At 38.3% G+C, this 24201-nt stretch overlaps 1 protein-coding gene across 2 annotated transcripts in view; it reads right to left on the bottom strand.

The window, feature by feature from the left end:
• Positions 1-6869: 6869 nt before the first annotated feature.
• The window catches only part of LOC309693478 (retinal-specific phospholipid-transporting ATPase ABCA4-like), a 44609-nt gene continuing 27277 nt past the window's right edge, over positions 6870-24201 (bottom strand). The window contains exons 27-50 of one of the 2 annotated variants that reach the window (XM_082512723.1): positions 24012-24066; positions 23692-23751; positions 20752-20912; positions 20362-20486; positions 20158-20256; positions 18981-19262; positions 18717-18749; positions 18476-18581; positions 18311-18385; positions 17855-18024; positions 16182-16359; positions 15944-16059; positions 15595-15742; positions 12922-13045; positions 11973-12102; positions 11713-11833; positions 10955-11017; positions 10569-10675; positions 9732-9873; positions 9310-9444; positions 8914-9017; positions 8622-8714; positions 8232-8481; positions 6870-7774 (exon numbers count right to left, since the gene is read on the bottom strand). In XM_082512723.1, coding sequence (XP_082368849.1) covers positions 7658-7774; positions 8232-8481; positions 8622-8714; positions 8914-9017; positions 9310-9444; positions 9732-9873; positions 10569-10675; positions 10955-11017; positions 11713-11833; positions 11973-12102; positions 12922-13045; positions 15595-15742; positions 15944-16059; positions 16182-16359; positions 17855-18024; positions 18311-18385; positions 18476-18581; positions 18717-18749; positions 18981-19262; positions 20158-20256; positions 20362-20486; positions 20752-20912; positions 23692-23751; positions 24012-24066 — 2994 coding nt within the window. In that variant the 3' untranslated portion in view covers positions 6870-7657. The remainder of the gene's footprint in view (positions 7775-8231; positions 8482-8621; positions 8715-8913; positions 9018-9309; positions 9445-9731; positions 9874-10568; positions 10676-10954; positions 11018-11712; positions 11834-11972; positions 12103-12921; positions 13046-15594; positions 15743-15943; positions 16060-16181; positions 16360-17854; positions 18025-18310; positions 18386-18475; positions 18582-18716; positions 18750-18980; positions 19263-20157; positions 20257-20361; positions 20487-20751; positions 20913-23691; positions 23752-24011; positions 24067-24201) is intronic. The other variant, XM_082512724.1, reaches the window with a different exon arrangement.

Raw genomic sequence — 24201 nt, 5'->3', positions numbered from 1 at the left:
ACTCACACACACACACACACACACACACTTTCTGAGATTTTTCATAATCAATAGGCCAAGAACAGCACTTGAAGGTAGCTCTTCCAGATCCATCTTTTTCAATCATCTTCTATTACCCCTGGGGTCAATACCTCTACCTATTGGAGGCAAAAAGGTAGTTCACCCCCGGGAGTAACAGCATGGAGCTGAGGTGCTGTGAGGAAGCTAATGAATGTATTTGTCATATCTCTAATGGCTCACTATATCACTACGGCACCTTGGCTAGAGGTTTATGGTAATCATGGCTGCAGAGAAGCAAACGCATTCTGTCTCAGGATTTTGAGTTTCTGTGTGCCGAGCTGAGCTGATGAGACACCTTGGGAGAACATTAAACTGATGGCACCAAAGTGTTTCCTGAGCCACAGTTGTGAAAATGTTGACAGTGTGCCACAGTAAATGATAGCCTAAACACACAGAGTTTTGAAATTGGTATTCACATCAGCAAGAGGGCAAGAATGGCAAACTAATGATGAGCCAACTCTACTATTGATTAAAGCTGGCTTATTTTTGTCCCTGTGGATGACACAAGCCCACACACCCAGACCATATTATCTCGCTTGCTGACAAGGCGCCTTTAACGAGACAAACTCCAGAAACTTCTTTTTTTCTGTCCCTATTTCGCCTAACAAACCCAATCCATCAGCATAGCTTCATATTCTTCCGTCAGTCCCACGAGTCCTAAGTGACTTCACTTTGAGACTGTTTTTTATCTACGGTGTGCATTCTGAATGCTAATGCCCTCGTGTTTTGGATTTTTGTGAGTGAAGGGCACACCTAGAGAACTTGACAAGATCAAGTTTTCACAAAAATATGTTATGACTGATTATGAATAATAAAAGTAATTCACAAAAGCAAAATTTTCGCAATTATTTCTGAGATAATCATCCACCAGAGCTAAAATTCGAACAAGATAAGTTACATTTTATGCAACATGAAAAATATTTAATGTGGAGCAGCTGTGGGAGGGTTAGAGAGAAATATTTGCTCAAGATCTCTCAAGAGCGGCTCCTGCAGCTGAGACAAAAACACACATATAGGCAAGAAGATGCAGGCTGGCTGCACAGTGCTGATGTACTTTAAAAGCACACTTGATCAGCAATTCCTTCTATGAGCCCACACATCCCTCAGACTTCAAAAGACACCTCCTGAAGGTTCGGGGCACAGAACTGAGTCGATAACAGTGGGATGCCTCAGAAGAAATACTTCACGTTGTTGACATAAGACATTGGTTGGATATTTTTAATAAAATTATTGCCCTCGTGTGGTTGATTACGGGGCACATTTTTGACAAAAGCATCTTCAAAAACCATGAAAAACTTTCAAAGCAGTCACTGAGTTCTCAGAAATATAATACAGAGTGCTCATCATTTGCTGCATTCTGGAATATATCTCGTTCCAAACGTTTGACTCGGTCAGTACAGTCACAGATTGATTATCAACAAATGACTGATGATTCCTGCTTTCTAGGTGGAAACGCCATGATTGGGCTAATTTAGGAAACAGCTGAGACTTTTCTCAGACTGTATTGATGAATGTGTTCCCTCTCACTTGTCTGATTCTGGTCCAATACACTGAAGGTATGAATAGTTTATTGTAAAGGCTGATTTATGTGCTGCTTTCTTTATCTTGCTGTGTTGCTCTGTATAATTAAAGCGTGTAAATGTAAGTCTATTCACTCTGTTTTAGGTCTTTACCATCCCACCACTATGTTTGGCCATCAGATACTGAGTCTGCAATTGAGCAACTCCAGCTTCTGGTGTAGCCAGAATATGGATTGCAGATGACAGAAATCTAGTTTGGTAATTATGGAAAAACGCAATTATAGCAGCTTTAAATTTTAGCTGAAGAATCAGTCAAAATGCAATAACTAGAACAAAACTAGAATGACTACACTGGACAACATTTGATGACTACAAATGACTACATTTACAACATTTAAAGTTCTTTATATGTAAAGTTGAATTATTGATTCAAATTAAAGCTCGACTAGTTGAGATAAAAGCAAAAAATGCAAATAAACTGAAGGATCTCCGTTAAAGTGAGTTTAAGTTCTAGCTAGGAAAATACATGAATTCTGCTTCAATGTGAAAGTTGTGAAATACTTTTTGATTCAAAGGTAAAGACCTTGTGTTTGAGAGCAGCTGAGATATCTGAGACATCACCTGGATTACCACCTAAAGCTGATGATCACTCAGTTTAAGGAATGAAGGCAATGAAAATGCCACTGGATGTGTAAATGCTGACAAACACAGAGTATGTAGAGTCAGATGAAAACTGTTGAAATGTCAGCTATGGAGTAAATGATAAATACAACTGACATGTCGGTGAGCAAAATAAAATATACTGTCAAATCCAAAAATGCAACACCTGACATTTTATCCACTTACTTTAGGTACAGATGGTCAACCAAGTGTTGCAACACTATATCTGTTATATATGCAAATCCCGCATACCAACCAAGAAGAAGGTGGAAAAGAAAAAGAAGACAAAAACTTTGCAGAGCTGAGTGAACATAACTGAAATCATTCCAAGAGTGCAAAATGTTTCAATATTGTCTTTGCTTTCCATACTTTTCATCGGTCACACAGCAACGTCTACATGTCAGAGGATGGTGCTGCTCAACACTTACAGATAGTTGCTATCATATATACACTGTTTAAAAATGGTAAAGGAACACTTTGAAAGCAAATTAGAAGAGTGGGAAAAATTGGAAGATGCTAATCCAAAAAAGAGGGGGAGAAAAAGAAAAACTAGTCAGTAAAACTAACTAAGGTCCTTTTGTCCACAGAAATCAAGCCAACTATTTCCTCCTGTAGGAAGCTGGATCAGGTGAGTCAATCCCAGACTCTTGCAGTCCACGCGACAAAGTATTCTTGGGGAAGATACCCCACATTGCCCCCATTGCATTTATGTGAATATCAGAATGTGCTTAGGCATAGACAAAAGTGCTACAGGAATATTTGTGTGTAGGAATTACTCACTTGTAGTAGAAAGTGTGGAATTTGAGTGGAAAGGTGCTGTATAAGTATCAGTCCAATGTCTGGCTCTCCTTTTCCAATTCCTAACTCTCTCACATAATAAAAATAATGTTCACCAACTTCGATACACAATTTTCATCAGCTTAACCTCAGACGGAAGCGCCGTCTTTCATCCAGAAGTTTATTCACTCCCCTCTCTGAACACAGATACACCACTAACCTTCTCCGAGTCCATCCTTCAACTATGCTCCCAATTAAACTTGTGACACAAAATATCTGCCGCTCTGACCCACAAGTTTAAAAAAAAGAAAGAAAGAAAAGATTAAAAAATAGCATTAAACTCAAAAGGACCCCTTGTCCACTGCATGCAGTGAGACATGACTTAAGCTTTGCATGCAAATTACAAATCATCAATGGATCACTAAAATCTGCTCACTAAAACAATCTGAACACATGCAGAAGAGATTTAAACACTCTTTCCTACACCTTCTATAATCCTAATGGTCACTGTGGCACATTTGAAAACGTCCATTTCATTTCAGGTCCACAGCAGCAGCATGTAACAGCATGTAACAGTGGCTTCTCTTGCTCTTAACTTTCTCAGAGTATCCACTGAAGTGGCAAAGCTCCCTAAGACCCACAGCAGCCACAATACTCACTTTTCCACAGGCACAGTAACACCCCCTATGACTAGTTAACTAACATTTCAAATTGTTGTTGAGCCCTTTTTCATTTAAAGTGCGTGAGTGCTCCTGATTGCATCACACCGCAGGCAGCTTGAACATCTAAAGATGCCAATTCTACATGCTTTAATGATGCTGTTTGAGAAGGTCTTGATAAGTTTGTCACTGTGTATTTGTCTGACACCAAAGGGTGTCAAAGAGAAATCAGTATCAGATAGTAAGCCTTGTCAGATTTGTGTATTTATTACCATGGCATGTTTCACACAAGAGTATTTATCTTTGTTGCAGAAAATCTTGCGTGGCTGCTGGTGCACATACACAACACTTTGCAAGAATATCTGATAATCAGATGTAAGCATCACATGGATTAAGAGATTTTTTACTGGAAATAACAGGAAACCTCTTTTTCAAGGGCTTGAAAGACTATTAAATTCCAGTTATGGGCAATTGGCTGACAGGCATGATGGAAAAGAGACAAATTAAAACAAGCATCAAGAAGTTTGACATTAACAACAGTTCCAGTAGAGTGATTTTCTTTCCACAAGATCAGAAAAAAGGGCTTTAAATAAGAGAACAACTATGGCATGACCTAATGGTTGATCTGATCACAAAAGAGGACATTTCAATTATGTAACATGTTTAATTTCTTGTAACTCAGTATAATGCTCTCAATTCAATATGCTGCTATGGAAAATACAGTATTTGCTACTACATCATATGAAAAAAAAATTTGTGAAACACAGTTTATGTCACCCAACATGACAGAAAGAGGCGTCTGTGACAAATTGGAAAACTGTACCCTGTCTCTTGGCCTGTGACAGCTGGGATAAGATGATAAGATAAGATTTCTGGTCTTGAGTTGCAATGTAAAAAAAATAAAGATAAATGAATAAAATGAAAGTTAAAATGTAATAATACAGGTTTAAGTTTTCCACACTGTTCTGTATATTCAAAATGTGGCTTCTTGATTCAGCTGCACTGAAGATAATCTCAATGTTTAAGTCGGCCTCATTCAGGATTCAACAACAGGCATCCAGATAGTATTCACAGCGCTTCATTTGATCCATATGTTGTCATATTAACACCTTGTTCCAAAATTCTTTTTTTTTTTACCTTGAAAGTCTACACACAATACCTCACCATGATAAAGTGAAAACATTTTAGCTTGAAATTCTCTACAAATTTGTAAAACATAAGATAAGATAAGACTTTGTTGATCCCACGGTGGGAAAATTCATACGTTACCTCAGCTCAGGTACTGATAGCAGAAGGAAAATACAAACAAATATAAAATAAGTAAGATAATACACTATATACAACGGTGGCATACACGGTATGTGATTATGGATATGGTTGTGGAAATATGCAAGACATAAATTTAACTATTCTACCACTACTATTCCAATGTAAGTAATAGATATCTATAAGTATAGACATAAAGAAGTAAAATGTAACATGTACATAAGTATTCACAGCCTTTGCTCAGTACTTCCTTGAAGCACCTTTGGTACCAATTACTGCCTCAAGTCTTTTTGAGTGTGATGCTACGAGCTTGGCATTCCTATTTTTGGGCATTTTCTCCCATTCTTCTTTACAGAACCTCATGAACTCCATCAAGTTTGATGGGTGGCTTTGGTACACAGCCATTATCAGATCTGTCCAGAGAGTCGTGCTGAAGTTACTCCTTTGTTATCTTGGCTGGGTGTTTAGAGTCATTGTCCTGTTTGAAGATGAACCTTTGTCCCAGTTCAAGGTCCTGAGCACTCTGCACTTTCATCAAGAATATATCTGTATGTTGCTACATTCATCTTTGCCTTGAGCCTAACTAAGGGCTTTCAACCCCAATCGCTCAGCCTTAGTTCTGGGAAGAGTCCTGGTGGTTCCAAAATGTGGTTCCGTGTAAAGATGATGGAGGCCACTGTATCCTTCTGCAGATCTGTACGTCAAAATAATCTTGTCTCTGATGTACAGACAATTGTCTGTAGACAGTATTGAACTTCATGGCCTGGTTTGTGCTTTGACATGCACTGTGAACTATCTTATGTCGACAGATATGTGCTTTTCTAAATTTTGTCAAGTCACCTGACTTTCCCACAGGTGTACTCCAATCAGGTTGTAGGAACATCTGACAGATGATCATTTGTCATTTTATGTCTTTTATTTGTAATATCCGTCCATACATCCAGTCAGGGTTGCAGGGGGGGCTGGAGCAGATCTCAGCTACCATAGGGTGAAAGGCAGAGTACACCATGGACAGGTTGCCAGTCTGCTGCAGGGCTAACACAGAGACATTTGCACTCGAATCCACACCTATGGACAATTTAGAATCACCAATTAACCTAACCCCACTAGGTGCATGTCTTTAGACTGCAAACACAGGGAGAATCTGCAAACTGCACACACAAAGGCCCCGGCCAGATGGTGGATTTTAACCCAGGATCTTCTTACTGTGAGACAGTACTAACCATCGTACTGTATTTGCAAGAATTTCAAGCAAACTTTTTTTTCCCCACTTTGTCATTATGGGCTATTGTATGTAGAATTTTGAAGTGAAAAATGAATTGAATCCATTTTGGAATAAGGCTATAACATCATAAAATGTGGAACAAGTAAAGTGCTGTGAATACTTTCTGGACGCACTGTTGATGCATGACTTGTTTGCTCTCCCACAGCGTGCTACTCATGCTCATCAGCCTCATCCAGATGAGCATATGGGCAGAGAGTGAGCATCAGATCCCCACCAGAGAATTCATTAGCAGCCTTGAAATTGCACAGTGCCATCATCCTTCTGTTTCTTTGAGGTAGCCAATGGAATTCAGACTTATGGGCAGCCTGAGGCAATGACACCACCACTCACTGAAGGAGAACAGTAATTGGACTATGTGTCAGAAAAATCCAGGTTGTGACAAGCCACTCAGCACAGTGTCGCCTTGGCCCCCGATGCAAAGCCGTCTCGTAGCCACTGACTCAACTGATCAGCGTAGTTGCTTCCTTAGCTTTAGAATGGAGGTCAGTGGAGTCACTGTAGGTCAGCAATGTGAAAAGCCTTTCAGTTCCTCTTTTTGAGCATCCCACCATAACACCAAGGAGCTTTGAAAGAAGCACGGGAAGGCTGAAATATTTAATAGGAAATACAGCACTTCACATTTACATTACACCACACTTCATATATAGCTCATGAAACTCCTTTATTTGTGACTGATGGAAGTGCGAATCAGCTAGAAGGGACTGCACAGAGCATGTGGAAAGCATGTTAAACAGATGTCAGTTGCAAAATAGATCCCCTCTTCAGCCTTGCTATGCTTCTTTATACGTTTTTTTTTTCCAAAGGGAAAACATTGTGCTATTTGACAAAGCACGTAGATGTAAAAGACAGCAGAAAATAGTAATAAAATTACAACAAAAAAATACTGACAAGAACAGAATCAATCGTAAACATGTTTTGCATTTAGACAGTTCAACAATACATAGCATGAGTCTTCATTTAAATATTATATATAAAAGTGACAGGTGTTCATTATAATAGACAATAAAAATAATGCTTAACAGGGTATTTGTTAGTGTATTCATTAAACATACAATATGTACACTTTTATACAAGCCAGTCAGTCTAAGCAGAAAAAACTCAATTTTTTCCAGAAGAATCTTTTGTTTAGCTTGAAGTTTAAAGTAATTCGGAAAGTGTCAGGTCAAAGCAATGTGTCAGACATTATTGATTTTTAAAAGTTATATAAGATGACTCTCCACTTGCAGACAAGAGCTTGTCAAGTTTGACTGTAGCTCGAGAAGCAAACTCTTCCACAGGTCAGTTTGGCAGGGAGCTGGTCACATTCACCTCTACTCTAAAAAAAAAAAACAGCTGGCTAGCAAAACATTTAAAGTTGTTGAATTTCGGTGTGTGGTTTTACAGTATATTACTGCCCTGCGGAGTAACACCTCTACATTTGCATGACTTTTTCATGTTTTCCTCTTAACCGGTGAGACCTTGATGTCTTTTCTTCCACCTGCCGTTCGTCTGTGTAGCGTTAACTCCTCGTCCTCTCCAGCCTGTTGCTTAGCAAAGTTGACAAACACCTGAAAAACCGAAAGTGCGCCAACATTTTAATGCAAGTGATAAATTATAATGCATAGGATTGAATCATAATTTATTTATATCCAGCTCTACATAAGTGATATTTAAATGTCAGGCTTACAACAGCAGTTATTAGCAGATTATGAATATATTTATCAACAACTATAATCTCTCCTATGGAGGGGAAGATGTGTGTACACAGATGGTGTTTAAATAAACCATGCTATTATATGAAATATGTTTTCATAAGAGTTCTAGCTGTTCATGGTAAAACTCCATTACATGCATAATATGTTTAGTTATTTATGTACTCTTTATAAATGACAAAAATTGCAACCTAAAGATTGAATATTTTCATCTATGACAAAAACTGACAGTTATTGCCTCCTTGTCATGGGACAAATACCCTTCCGTTTTATTAACACAGTGTCATTTCTCATTGTTGTATGTCATCCAAACCTGATCCAGTGTTGTCTGGGAAACAGAGTAGTCTTCGATGCTGAGCCTGTCTTTATTGGCCACCACCAGCTGAAATATCCTCGCTAGGGAGGATGAGGCGATCTCGTACTGCAGCGTGTTGTAGTGCTTCTCCCGCTGAACGCAGCCAGGGAAACTGGTCTCCATAAAGCTCTCGACAGGCTCCAGCTCTGGGGACAAGCCTGCTTTAGCTGGCTTGATTTTCATCGTGACCACGTAGCCATCACCAAATCTAAATGAAGGAAACAGCATCAAAACATTCAACATGTTTCCTTATGTGCTCTTATCATTAGTTGATATTAGCTAGAAAATGCCACTGTGACTAAATGACCACTTATATATTTAAATAGTAACAGTCAAAATATGTCTTACTTGTATTTGAGATGCTGAATGGTACCCAGACACTTGAAGGTTCCATTGACCATGATGGCCAGTCGAGTGCACAGAGCCTCACACTCCTCCATGCTGGTAAAAAAACAACAATAATCCATCTTTATTTTTACTGCTGCTGTTTCATGTTTGAGCAATGCATCATCATTTCATGGACCTCTGTGGCGAAATCAAGTGAATGCAAATGTAGCCATGATTTCATCAACAGTTAACCGTTTGGTCAGCTGGTGCAGCAAATGTGTCCAGAGGATTTTAATTTCATTATTAGGCGAACCTGTGTGACGTTAGCACCACGGCCCTGCCATCCCGAATCACACTCATGATGGCATTCCACAGGAAGCGTCGAGAGTGGGGATCCATCCCTGTCGTGGGTTCGTCCTAAACGCACAGAGCCAGAAACAGCCAACTTGAATGTCTGAGCACATAATTCCATGCAAACAGAGACCAAAACCTTTTCTTTATCAGCATATGGCAAAGATCTCAGATTTATGCCAATTTGAACTGATCTGCACAGTTGCTTGCCAGTGTATAAAACATTCGAGGCCAGGCTTGACTGAACCCATATGGCTTCCCATCTGGATTCATAGAGCATTTCATTGATAAATCCCTGCATAAAAATTTAAAATCCCAAACAATGGGCTCATGAGCTTTTCGTCACTGGCTAACTCACCAGCAGCACCAGGGCCGGGCAACCAATCATTGCAATAGCTGTGGAGAGTTTGCGTTTGTTGCCTCCACTGTAAGTCCCCGCACAGCGGCCTGCATATTCTGACAGACCCAGCTTCTGAATGCCCCACTCTGCAACCTAGATGGAGAAAAAGATTCATCTTTAGTGGCTACTTGAATCCAAAACAGTGATCTTTTATAATGGACAACCCACCCGTTAAGATAGCATTTCATAAAATATCATAAAATGCATGAGCAAAATTAGTACAGAAAAGAAGAATGGGCAAATATTTAAAAAAAGAGAACAAAACCATTATGAACAAAGCAGATTTCTACTGCTTTGCTGAACTAAAGTGTCACTGGACTAGCCGAGTGAAAAACATCCTTAGCCTGTTCGATATGTAAAGCAGCTGGAGTCCAACTCACTCTGGGGATCTCTGACTCGGGCACCCCTCTGAGACGAGCGTAAAGGTAGAGATGTTCCCTGCCAGTAAGAAGCTCATCGATGGCATCAAACTGAGGGCAGTAGCCCATGTTCTGGTGCACATCCAGAATCTCTGTCAAGATGCTACAAAACAGGACAAACAATGCAATTCAGTGCAGTGGGCTGACGGAGCACCTAACATGGTAGGAATAACAAAACATCAATCAATTCCAGAAGGGACAGATCTATAGTGATTATTTAAGAAAGCTATCTGAAGACGCTCAGAAGCTGATTCCTCTCAATAGAAAGGGACTAAAACATTGCTTACCTAATCTTCTTGTCAAGTGTATTTAATTTAATGCCCATATTTGTCAGACAATAATTACTATCATTTGACACATCGGTGCTTCACATTCTTTGAATCCCTAGATTTTTGTTCAAAGACATTTTCCACTTAACTGAGCAGGTATTCTGAGGGGAAAACTGTGAATTTTCAAATAACTGGCATGAAACTCCTTGACAAAATGAGAATTTAGACTTTGAAATCTAATTTGTTATTCAAGCCCTCCTAGGCTGCGTTTTTTCCCCAATCAGAGCATCACAGTGATGAGTTTAATAGTCTGATGGTGTTAACACACAGGTAATGTCAGGTTGACCTTCCCGTATTCAAACTGTCTTATTCAGTGAACTGTTTCTGGTTTTCACTCATCTGGAACTGTGTGCAGGATAAACTAAGAGCAAAGTTTTCTATTTTTTGAATAAATTCCATCCGATGCAGGCCTGAACAGATTTTGTGTTCTGTTATCCAGGGACCATTTTTTTGAATAAACTTTATGTACCTGTAACCAGCCACAGAAGCCTCTCCAGAGGTGACATCAGTGTCACCAGTTAGCATTTTGAAGGTTGTCGTCTTCCCAGCTCCATTTACTCCCAAGAGACCAAAGCACTAACAGGAAAAAACGCAAACAGGCTTATGAATGCACTTAAGTAAACTCCCATTTATATAGAATGAAACTCATATTCCATCACATTCGATCAAGCTTGATTAGACTAACTAGAAGAGATAAATATAGAACTGCAAATTGCGAGGCGTGTTACCATGCCGCTGTAATGCTCTAATGCCAAATCAGTTTGTCAGTTTATTTGAAGAGATGCAGAAAGAGAAAACTGACAGCAAATAGAAAAGAGTAGTAGGTCTCAATATAAATGTCCTCAGTGACTTTACCTCTCCTGCAGGGACTCCCACACAAATCCGGTCCACAGCTGCCCTCTTCCTGCCCACATACGTCTGTGCAGAGAAGGCAGGGAGACATTTAAGTTGTGTAGTGCTGCTCGAACAATAAGAATTTATGTTTAAAAAAGGTGGTGGATTTTTTGGGAAAATAGTTAAATTCATGTTTAGCACTGCATTAAGTTTGCTATCCAGTATTTATAAAGAAAAGTTCTATGATTCTGGTATCGGGAAAGCACTCTCGCGTTACTTGAGACACAAACAAAAATAAAACAACTCCCACCTTCTTTCCTGCTCCGTCTCCATAGAGGGATTTACTTATGTTATTTATGGGCTGTTTTGCATTATAATCTGAATTTCACAACTTTTATTTCTTTTTCAGATACTTGCATGATGAGACCTGTAGCTGGTAGAAACATTGCTAATGAAATTAAAGGGAGCTGTAATTCCAATGTGTGGCGACCTTTTCTGTATTCAGTACTTATCCCACTGGAGTTTTTCTGAATGTTCCCACGAATACTAACCTTTAGTGCCTTCCCCTCTGTTTTTAATTTTTCATTTAACTGGATGCTGATGTGAATACAAATGAAAGGATGTCTGGAAATAAATTTAATTCTGAAGCTGAAAATGAAATTAACAAAACTGGCCTGGAAGAAACCTTGAAACTTCTATTTCATACAGTCTTATAATCCAAAATGCGCAATGAAATATCACAATAAATATGAAATTAGTCGTTTGATTAAAATGTATACCTTAGAGAGGTCCCTGATCTGCAGAATGTCAGCCTTGTTCCCTCCATCGTAAATCCTCTGCCTCTCTGCTGCAACATCATCATCCTCATCTTGTGCAGGACTCTGCTTGTAGTCTGACAACCTGGGAGATTTGGAAAAAAATCATCAGCACTGAAGCTTCTAGTGCAAAAGAGCTCCTCTGCTCTAAATTCTAACCCTATGGTTAAGTTACTGTTGTTTATTTAAATTTTAAGCTAGTGTGCTTTTAGCTGTGTTCTTACCAGTGGTCCAGGAAGAATCTGTACTGGATCAGAAGATTAAGAATAAAATAAACAAAGCCTTCCACTGCCATGAAAGAAATATTTTTTCCCACAAAGTCCCATCGGAAAGGGTCCAATGTGTAATCTTCACCTGGAAACAGACGAGGTCCAAACTCAAACTTTACTACAATTTTCAGTGAGTGAAAGGGTACTTTATGCATAGACAGTACAGATGGTACAACACTACGCTTAATCTAGCCTAGAAGATCTACATGTCATGGTCCTGGATCGGTGACCCAGCGTTTTGTTGTTGTTATTGTTATTATTATTATTATTATTATTATTATTATTATTATTATTATTATTATTATTATTATTATCTCATGTTTGGGGGTATTCTGATTATGTATTTGGGGTTGGATGTTTCAGTTCTTTGGTTACGGTTTATGCTCCCAGTCAGTTTCGTGTTCTTTGTTCCGTCAGTGTATACTTCCTGTTTTACTTTGTAGATCCATGTGTGACTTCACTGTGTTCAGCTTGTGTCTTCCTATCATTATGTGAATTAGGATCAGCTGTGCTTCCCTCCTATGGTCATGTCATCTGTGTAACTCTGTGTCTCTCTGCCTGGTTCATCACTCCGTGTTCTTATGGTTTCAGGTTAGTTCTTTGGTTTTCCCCAGTTTAGCTTTTGTTAACTCCCCATTCTGCTCTTCCTGTTTTTGCCACTTTGTCACTCGTGTAAATAGTTCACTCGCATCACATTCTATGCCTGCATCTTGGGTCCTCCTTCTCAACACCACACGTCTGCTACCCCAGCCATGACACTACAGTGTGGTATTAAGAGTACAAACTACTAGAAACTATGAGAACCCAAATTAGCAATTTTGTAAAAGTTTGCTTGAATATTTTCACAAATCACACAGTATGAAATTTTATCAGCTAAAATGATGGATAGGTACACAGTACATACCAAAGCGGGCATACACATCAGTAACAGCCTGGTTCATGGCCATGTCTATCAGCCCCCGTCCCAGGCAGAAGTGAGGGAACACCAGCAGGACTTTCTTCAGCCCCTCATTGAACACGAGCAAAGACTGGCCACACAAAAAAAGTTACCTCAAACATCTAAATATAAAAATATATCACATAATTGCAACATCTTTTCTAAAAAATTTTGAAATGCATCAGATGTTCTAAGAATGAACAGCTCATATACATGACCAGGAAATGCAAATATTCTACTTTGGTTTTGAGGGAAAGTTGAGGACCTAAAATATATTCATCCACTTATCCAGGTCATGGGGGCAGAACTGTCCAGGCCTCCCTCTCCTCAGTCATCTCCTCCAGCTTTTCAAGCCAAGAGACATCTCTCTAGCATGTCCTGTGTCTATTCTAGGTTCTCCTCCCAAAACACCTCATATAAGTGATAATCAGCTAACATTTCACCCTCTTTTCACCTGAGTTCACACAACATACAGCCAGAGATTGATGATTACAAAATCGATCATCTATCCTGGTTTCAAGTGCACTTCCGAACAGTGGAATCTACAGATGGGGTACAAAGAAGGCCCAATAAGGTCCACAAGCTAAGGTCTGGCTGCCACTCTTCCAGGCCGAGGTTCTGGTATCCATAGTCCAGGTGAGGTTCATTTGTTTCTTTTTTCTGTCTTTCTAGGGGTTGTCTGAATTGCTAGGTCTGCGCCTGGACCAATTTAACTTGGGAGACATAACCAGGGGCTCCCAAATCAAATTGGTATAAACATAGTTTCTCCTTGTTAAACTTTAAAAAGTTGCTGAAATTTTCTTCAAAGTAGACCCACCACCCAGTCATGCTTGACACTGGAGCAGATGTCTTTTCTTATGTTAATTGCACATTTGATATAAGAACAGCCTTCCTCAGCTGTTTCCTATTTTTCTCCCAAAGAACAAGACTCTAGAAATTAAGAAAGCGATACTTCTTTTCAGCTGAAATAAAACCTCTTTCTTTCCAGTGATCATTTTTATGTCTTGCTTCGCCTACACAGATAAGTCTAAAATATAGCAATTAATTTTTTAATGGGTTTTAAATGTATTCATGTATAAAGCAAACAGTTTTTTCACCATAGAAATGCACAAATTCTCTGAAATCCTTGGAAATATCAGGCAACAAAAATATAGCCCATTTGACCTTCAGCTTCTCTCATGACTCATATGTCATGAGAGAAGCTGTGTACAGATGTGCATTGGACAGAACCATCTGGAGGGAAGGACAATCTCCATTTTCTTTTTCTTTTTTTTTTGAGCAGGCAGTCACCTGTCACGATGAGAGCACATCTGCACATATGTGCCCTTTCCCTCCAACTTCAGTTTCCTTCTGCTTCTCTTTTTCCTTTATTTTCCACTTGCCAGCATAGGTGTTGGCAGTTGTTGTGGTCGACTTACATGTTCACACCAAACTGTCAATCAGGAGTCTAAAAGCCCTGCAGTTATTAGTTATCCCCTGCCCTGCAGACCAGCAGCTTAACTTCCCTCATGCTTCCCCAGCTGTGCCAAACAATTGATCAGCTTTTGTGTAAGCACCTACTATATAGCTGTTTTATAAAAGAGAAATTCCACTTAACTGCTTCAGTGTAAGGTTTCTAGTGCTCTGCATGCCAGCTGACTGTCACATTGTCCTGACTTAGTATAGATCTGCACCTAATGTGATGAGTAACACCTGTGCTTTCCTGCTATGCTAAAAAGCCATATACTCTCCAACAGCACTCCCCTGACTCTAATCCTAATTCTGATCATTCTGTCCCTGTTGGTAAACATCAGCTGCCATGTGTTCAAATCCTTTGGGGGCAGGAATGTATTCAAAAAATATGGTTAAAAACATATTTTACTCATTCAGCCATCAGGGAGCAAGAATAAAATGACCATAATATTCACTCAGTCATATTACAATACATATAATAATATTATATAGTAGATATTATGACACCATAATATTGCTGTATTATAATATTTTAGAATATAAACAGTCACTGTTACAAAATACTGTTTGGTGACAGTTTTATCACTGTATTGTTTTATGAAAAAGCTTTTGTGTGAGTTTAATAAGGAACATTTGTGTTCTCATGTCTTTCTGCACTCATGTGTTGGTCTGTTCTTGCTCTTCTATTTATCTCCTTTCCCACTGAAGAATTCTGATCCAATCTTACTTCCAATTTTCAAACTCAAATCACCTCAGTCTTTGATCCCCAATCAAACCATCACCTGCCGTTTCATCCAACTCATCCTCCAGTGTCTAGACTTTACAGGTCTTGTCCTATCTTCTTCATTCAGAATCCTGTTTTGCTACTTCATCAAACCACCATCTATTAACTTTTCATGAATTATTCAGTTTATTTCACAAAAATTATATTCTTTGCTTTCAAATGTTCTCTCACTATTGTAAAAACATTTGTAATGTTTTATAAATGTATGCGATTCAGCTGTGGCTGCTTCATTCCAAAAGTAATAGCACTGAAAATGTTGCCCTGTAGTTACTGGTGAAGCTGAACTGGAATGTGAGTATAACTGTGCAAATGCAAAACATAATGTAAGATGTAATGATTAATTCAAATAAGCATTAAGTGCAGTGAAATGTTAGAAGGCTACATGGTTTTTAATCAGTACATACCCGATTGTTTTCAAACAGCTCCAGGATGAAAGTGATGGCACTGCTGTTGATGCCTATGAACAGGTTGATGCAGGACAGAGACACATATGCTGTACTCGGGATGTTGAATATATAGGACAAGGGATACATCATGGGTGTCACTGACCACCTAAAGGCAAGAGATTAAAAGACAAAAACCAACATATTTTTAAAAATTCTCAATTTAAAATATTTTTTTCTTTGTTTGTACTTTTAATTTTAACTTTTCTATTAACTTTTTGTCAATTATTTAGTTATTCGGTTATTGTCTTGTTATACCATAGCAACAGAACAACAAAACCGAACCAAATTAAAGTAAACAACAGCTTACCCATAGAGCAAAAGGAGTGCTATTAGTGCTGGCAGGTTGGATGGTGATGTGTAACACTTTTTGTCAAAAGCCATGAAAATGCCAACTACCATTGCAGAGCTGAGAGTGTAGTTCATCTAGATAAACATGAAGAGTGATTAAGAAGACAGAAATCCAATATTATGAAAAATAGCTCTGATATAGGATATATTAACATACAGTTATTACATTTCACTTAAGCCAGTCTAGCTTCACTTACCATGTCCCAAAAGAAGTTGGACACCCAGTAAACTACAGGGCTGACCCCACTGACGAACTGCAGGTGCTTGGCTTTGGTCACGCGCTCCTGTATGAGGTAGAGGACGAAGCTAGCAGGGATGAAGGACATGGCGAAAATAACACAGATTGCCACCACGGCATCGACTGAAGTGGTCAGCCTGATGGAGGAAGCAGATGAAGTCAGTTCTATATATTCTTGGGTTTGTTATTAAGAGACTAAAAACAATGCTGAATCCATGCTAAGTCACAAATGGTTTGAGGCTTTAGGTTTTCTCTGAATTATTAATGAGATAATTAAAAATAAAAGCATTTTTTGGCCATAAATATATCTCTATAGTACTGTGCCAAAGTCTTGAGCCACACCACATTTCTCCTTTTTTCTGGAGAAGTGGAGGATGATTTTTGAATCTTTGGGATTCAACTTATTGGTGCAACAATATGTTTTCATGTCTGTCAAACTCTGTTTTCTTTGGCATTTTTACAGATTGAACTAAAGAAATGGGAACAAATGATGTGTTTTTGTGACAGGCTGCTGGTAACAAAGTGCTAAAAGATACAACTTAAAATTGGTTCTTTGCCAGTTTGTCTGTTATGTGTAAACACAACAATATTCTTTCATCCCTTGAATAAGGTGCATTTTTTATGATCGAATGTTTCATAAGTCAGTGTTAAGTGGTTAAAAAATATATTCCTCTGAAAATAGTCAGTTACAAAGTCTGAACTGAAAATGACTGAAAACGAAAATCTTTCAAAGGCCGTCAGAAAGCTTCAGAACGCATTGCTCAAGATCACTTTTAAAAGAACTTCTGGCTCATTGGAAACAAAAAATAAAGAAATGAAAGGTGGCTTGAAACCTTTCACCAGTACTTGAACTTATTAGATATGTTAAGCCTACAGAAAAGACAACCCATGTATATTAAGCTAAATCCAAATAATGTGATAATTCACAGCTTAACATTAGAAACACACATAGTAACTTGCGCCTTTAGCTTCTGATTGTTCAGTTTCTTTTCATAATAAGAGAAAAATGATAGAACAAAATAAAATTCTGGTCTGTACATATGCATTTTTGCAGTGTCCATCACAACACCTGAACGCTGGACTTCAAAGACTATACGGAAAAAGGTGGATTCAAAATCACTTGTGATTTTTGAAGTCCTATTCTGAAAATATGGACTTGAGCATGTTGGCTTTCACCATGCTGAAACAAGACGTGATGAGTAAGAAGTGAATTTGACGGAGCCTGCCCCTAATCACATCCTGATTTAACGTCCAATTTAAACTAATGTGACTAAATTAAATGGCATCATAATTTATAAAATGAAAATGAAATTTGATAAATAAGAAACTGAGACATTAAAGCCACCAGGAAAATGTTTATAGTCACTAGGAAGTAGTAAATCAAGTGAAAAGCGGGGTCATTAAATATGGTATGTATAATAATATGCTGTATGTGCTAGTCATATATAGGCAATCAGTCTTCTTTTTGCATTTCACTTTGTGGATCATTGGAAAAGATTATAGGTTTAAGGCACTTCCCCACAGATTTCTACCTATGTCCATCTTTTATACCCTCTATGGTTGATTTACAGACTACACAAACACATACATTTAAACACAGCTAAAAAAGAAAAAACTACAGTTATTACTCACACAGTGACTTCAGAAAGCTGCTCTTTAGTGAGGTTTAGTGGGTGGTTGATGGCAGTGATCCCGAACTCTACAGGGTTGGCATTTGTGGGTAGGAAGGCTCGCAGAATAGCATTATTAGCCACATTGATGAAGGCCACCATGGCATGCCAGCCTTTGTTATTATACCACACCTGGCAGAGAAGAACAGAACTAATTGAGCACATCTCGCAACTGTGTGATCAGCCTGTTACACAACATAGAGGATCTCCAAATGTAGTCTTCAGAATAAATTTACAAGTGGAAAACATTTAAGCTAACTTACAGGAATCAATCAATGACATGACAGACAATCAGAAAGTGAAAGGTTTGTAAAACACAAGCAAAGTATTAGACTGTCAAACTGCTTGCGTTTACAGTCATTTGTGCCACTTTGCTATTTGTGGAAAAACCCACTCTTCTATCGAGCTGCACACCTACCTTTATATTGAATTCACTTTCCATATATCGTAAGAAAGTGCCAATGTCCCTCAGGGCAAGTCTGCTATAGTAACCCTGCAGACAGCAGTTCATTATTATTAATTTTTATTGACTTATTTCAAACTTGCACACTCGATCTGTAAATCATAACACAAGAATAATCACCCCAGTGATGTTGAGCATCCATCCCAGCTGATGAAAAACGTTCCGGATGTCTTTAGGGTCCACATCCAGGATGGGGAGTTGCCCTCCAACTGACAAACCTCCATATCTGAGGACAGAAGATATCCACTCACATCACAGTTCCTAACATCAGCATGTCTTTAACACATTGCTGTGTCGTTGTAACAAACGACAAAACAAAAATGGGGAAAGAAAATATTAAATAAAGAAATAAAATTGTTACCTTTGTTCATTCACCCAGTACTTGCTCTTCAAACTGTGAAAAGAAATGTAGTTTTCATTAAGGAGAATGATCATTAATATTTGCTATTTGCCTTTCTTTTTTTTTAGCTCTTTGTTTTTCTTTTGCCTTAGACCTTTTCTCCTTTTAATTTCCTTTAGGACATATTTTCCAGCTCTGTGAGGGTTTTTAACACACTTGTATTTCTTCTTTAAATCCACCTGGTTTTACCTTTTGAGTACAGTTTACAACTACATTCAAACTCACCTAGTTCTAATAAGACTGGGGTAGGTTTTGACCAAGTAGTCAGAGATGTTCCTGTCAGTCAGATCCAGCATTGTGTCTTCCGTTGGCTCCAGTCGCTGGCGAGGGGGCAGACCTCCTGCACCATCTGGACAGATGGGCATCATGGTCAGTTTGTTACTTGTGCTGCACTGGCAGGAAGGTGATGGGTTTCTCTGGTTCCATGCAGGACTTTGTAAGATGTTGCTAACCGCTGGGGAGACATCAGGATACTCCCACTCTGGGGTCCTGTTACTGCAGGGAACTCTGGAGGGAGAGGAGTGAAGAAATTAAACTGCAAAGGTAAAATCACTCATGCGGTAAAGCTACTATCTATGCACTGTATATACTTAGTTGTAGTTTTAACCATCCACTGTATATAATTCAGCCACTGGATTATTCTTTTTTAATGAAGCTTTTTTTGCTTTTTGCAGTTCTCCAATAAATAATTTAAATGAAGTTAAAGCAAGAGTTCAATAAGGTTTTTTTGCTGCCCTAAATTCTTCATTATTTCATTTTTGTCAAAAGTCTAAATTTTAATTTTGCAGCTCTTGTCCACTTTACTTATGCTCTCCAAAACTTTCCTGCTTTTTGAATTCATTGTAATATCTCACTGTGCCTTTCATCCCTCCTCCTCCCTACACCCAGCTCATTCGGACTGTCCTTGGAGTCTCATCCGAAGTCTCCATCAGCCATCTGCTCACTCTATTTCAACGCCAGCAGCATCTAGAGATTGAGTGGTCTAGTCACTACCTCCCACCTTTATTTGGGACTCCCCTGTATAATGCTACTTGTTATTGTACTGAAAAAAAAAGTTCTGTTCTCACTGCTTTTGCTTTTTTTTTTCCTTCCAAACTTCTTGGAGCTGACTGTTATGACTTTGAGTCTTTTGGATTAATAACTCAAAACGGAAGTATGAAGCTTAAAATTAAAGTATTTGACAACAAATTTGAATATTATTTTTTTTAAATGAGTTTAATGTTATTCCAGATCCAGATTCTGCAGATTTGCTTCTATTAAAAAAAATACATATGGATACAGTTTAAAGATGTGTTTGTTTGACTATACCGTTTCCTGGCATTGTATGAGCCCTAAGAAAATAGACATCAGTGCTCTAAGATGTAGCAGAAGGAGTGTTGTTATCTCTAGTCATAATGCTCACCCTAGGGGTTCTCCTTCCATGCATCGCGTGCCCAGGCCTGGTGGCTTTAGCAAGCGCTCTATAAAGTGTTTCATTTTGGGGTCATATGGCCTCTCATTGCTAATACAGTGATGAAAAAATACAAAGAAGAAAATTAAATTGGAGAAAAAAGCAAATATCTATCATCCAACATGTTACTGAAAGATTTATCTAAAGCCTTCACACCTGAAGAAGGTGAACTGCTGTCCGTACATCCAGGGGCTCAGAGTGAGACTGGGATATTCTCCAAAAGGAGGGACAATCATGGTGAAGATCAGTGCTATCAAGACAAAACTGGCAGGAAGGACGATCTGGAATCAGACAGTCACAAGCATAATAACAACAGTTTAGAAAATGTTTTGCAAAATAAGCGGACACTTTTGCAGATACATCCAAACAAATTTGGCTCAAAAAATGTTCTCAGTAAACACACTGTATCTGTTAAAACCGTCAAATTCATTCAAATAGGTCTCTCAAGAAACTCACACCAGTCTATTTAGTTTATATGCTCCACACAATGCAACCACAAAGCCATTTCACTCATCACGTCATTCCCATGTTTATGAGATCCTGTACCTGTGCCAAAAAGTCTTTCTGGCTTCGTGTGGCATGGTGGAACCTCTTTACCAGCAGAGCATGGAACTGTTTCAGGATCAGAAATCCACCTTTCACCTGCCTGGAGCCCTTTCCTGCACTGCTGTCCGATGACTGGTTGGTGGGGTTCACTCCATTATGTTCTGTGTTCAACAAGAAAACAGTAAGCAGCACTAAAACCATATCTACAGAAAACAAAGCATTTTAGATGAACTGCATAATCTGCATGTGGGAACAGGCTGTGAATGAGTGTTACTACTAAAATCCACTGAGCAAGGCATCTAAAGTATTCTGAGGATTATGAATATATTTTCTGAATACCACAAATGCATGAATGCGAGTAAATATATGAATCTGATGCAGCACTATAAATAGAAAAGAGCATATAAGCAGCAAAAACAGACACTAAATTCTAACTAAGGCAGCCTGTACCTGGGCCATTCAAGCTGAGTGAGGCTTAACACAAAAGGATTTAAATGGTCACAGAAAACATGTTCTGTGCTCGAATAGTACTTTTTTGCATACTTGTCACACTTAGATGTTTCAAATCATGAAACTAATTTTAATATCAGACGAAGAATAAATAATAAATGATCAATTATTAATTTCTTGTTGAATCAAGAATACACTTGACAAAGTGAAGTTGGTTGAAAGATTTTAAAAAACAACACAACTGGGACTCCAGTGAACCACAGTGAGCACCATTATGTGCAAATTGAGTGAACTGTGGTGCACTTTCCCAGGAGTGGCCAGCCTACCAAAGAAATTGCAAGAACTTCGGGCCTCACTTGTTTCAGAGTTCATGATTTAACAATAAGAACGAGACTGGGCAAAAATGGCATCTACTGAAAAGCTGCAGCGTGAAAACCGCTGCTGACCAAAAAAGAACAAAAAGGCTGATCTAATACCAAAAAATATCTTGATGGTCTCCAAGCGTTTTGTCTGTGGACACACCAGACAAAAGCTGAACTTTTTTGAGGGTTTTCATGGCGGCTTTGCTACTTCAGGACCTGGATGACCTGACATAATTGATGAAACCACGAATTATGCTCTCTACAAGAAAATGTTCAAGTAGACTGTATGGCCATCAGTTTGTCCCCTGAGGTTGAAGCACATGTTAGTTGTGCAGCAGGACAACGATCCAAAAGAGCACCAGCAAATCCATCATTGAATGGTTCAGGTAATAAAAATAAAGGTATTCTATGTAAATTTGATTGAGATTCTTTGCATAATCTTAAAGTTGATGCTCAAAACCATCCCAATGAGATGAATTCAAACAGTTCTGCAACAACGTCCAGGCCAAAATGCCTCCAAAGTGATGTGAAAGACTCATTGCCAGTTATTGCAAACACTTGAATGCAGGGGTGACACAAATGGTTATTAGGTCAGGGGGCAATTATTTTTTCACATAGGGCTAGGTAGGTTTGGATAGTTTATATCCCTTAATACATAAAATCATCATTTAAAAACTGCATTTCATATTTAATTGGGTTGTCTTTATATTAAAAATTGTTCGGTGGTCTGAAATATTTAACTGTGACAAATATGCAGTAAAATAAGAAATCAGAACGCAGGACAAAAAAAATTCACAGCAGTGTATAACAGTTGTCATCATTTTCTAATTTGATTTACCTCAGGGTTATCATGTCAGGTGGACTAAAACCCTTTATCATCAACATTTTTCATTTCATATTCAGGTGAATTCATCTCATAATGTTTCTAATCTGCTTTGAATTTATTATGTTTCTCATTATAATCAGTTACTTGTATCCCCCGTCCATAGCAACTAGGATACTAGTTCAACATTCTGTCTACTATTTCGCTGTTTTAGACTAATTTTCTTGTAAATCAATAACTAACAGATTATTCTGTACTCTCAGGAAACAATTCCAACTTTTGTACAAGCTTTTATCTTTCCATGTCCAAATATTGTTGTTTAAAAAAAACTGTTAGCCATACTTTCATTAGTAATTTTAGCATGTTTCATCTCTTCCTCAACTAAGACTTGTAGTTGTTAAGCCGCAGTCTATGAATTAGCCATACTATTTATTAATAGTTTAGTTAGCCATACTTTTGAAACCGAAGGGATCGCTATGTGGTTCTAAATCTCTCTGAGCTATTATAAACAGTAAGATGGAGATGGATGTAAGCTAAATTAGCAGCATGTTCACTCGTCGCACAACTTCCTTGTTCGGACCCCCTGTGACTTCACTAACCAATCAGAAGCCAGGAATTCCTATCCTCAGGTAAATTCAACACATAAATATTATTGCTTTGAAAGTGCATACATAAAGAATCAAATATGTAAACATGTAAATATCAAATATAAATGGAAGTGGGTATATAATTATCTCTGAAAACCTCATCTAACCCATGTAGAATTTATTTCTACACTTCACAATTTTTCTACACCTGTCAAAGAGGTCATGTAATTAGTTAGACTTCTACTCCAACATATATGTGCACTTGGAAAAAAGAAAAACTGCTGTTCTCATGAAAATATCATAAACTGAAATCTTTCTGGGTCTATGAATTCAATTCATAGATAATATGTATGAAATTTTCAGTGTTGACTAAAGTACCCAGTCACTTTTACATTTTAATCGTGTATGCATTCCCTTTGGCTGTTATTTTTACTGCTTACCCATTACCTAACTTTTTGAGGTCACTTCTTTAATTAATGGTTATAGTACCCCTAGCTACTGGAAAGGTACTCTCTGGGGTACTTGCTTCCCTGGTTGGGATAAATGCCTTTCAGAGTGTTATAAATAACTGTCCTTATGTGAAAAGTCCCACATAAAAAGTTAGGAATAAAATATTTAATCGATGAAAGAAAAAAAAGATCTGATTGGCCCAGGTTCAGTGACAAAAAACAGCATTTATATTGCCAGAGTTCAGTCTAATGGCTCTTAACGCTCTGACCTTCATCTCCCTCTATGCCAACATTGCAGCCATTTTTTCTCCCTTGTAACATCCACTGTTCTAGAAGTAGGACACATAAGTGAAACAAAAAACACACACATATGCACACAAACTAGAGGGTTAAAAAAAGACAAATGAAGCACCACACCACACTTGAAATCTAAACAAGTACTTTGGCTGCTTTTATAGTCACAGTTGTATAATCTACTTCGAGGATACGCAACACTAACAGCCTAATAAAAACAGGTGTGAGACTGGGCAAAGGGTCAGAAATTCAATTCCAGCAAAAGGCCATGGAGAATATCAGTGGTGGTATTTACCAGGAGTGGTGGCATTATTCGCAGCTTCTCCGTCTGCAGTGACCTTTATGAATATCTGCAGAGAGAGAAAAAGAACTTCCTTAACTTTCAAAACTTTTCATTCATGTAGTATAAGTTCATCCTTTATGTTCTGAATATATTGTACCCTTTTTTCTTTTTTAATTTTTAACTGACAAATCCCTAGAACTGT

Source organism: Aulonocara stuartgranti, assembly GCF_965226115.1.
Source record: "Aulonocara stuartgranti genome assembly, chromosome: 18".
Lineage (NCBI taxonomy): Eukaryota > Metazoa > Chordata > Actinopteri > Cichliformes > Cichlidae > Aulonocara > Aulonocara stuartgranti.
The sequence above is the reverse complement of the archived record's forward strand: the minus strand, read 5'-3'. Positions and strand labels throughout refer to the sequence as shown.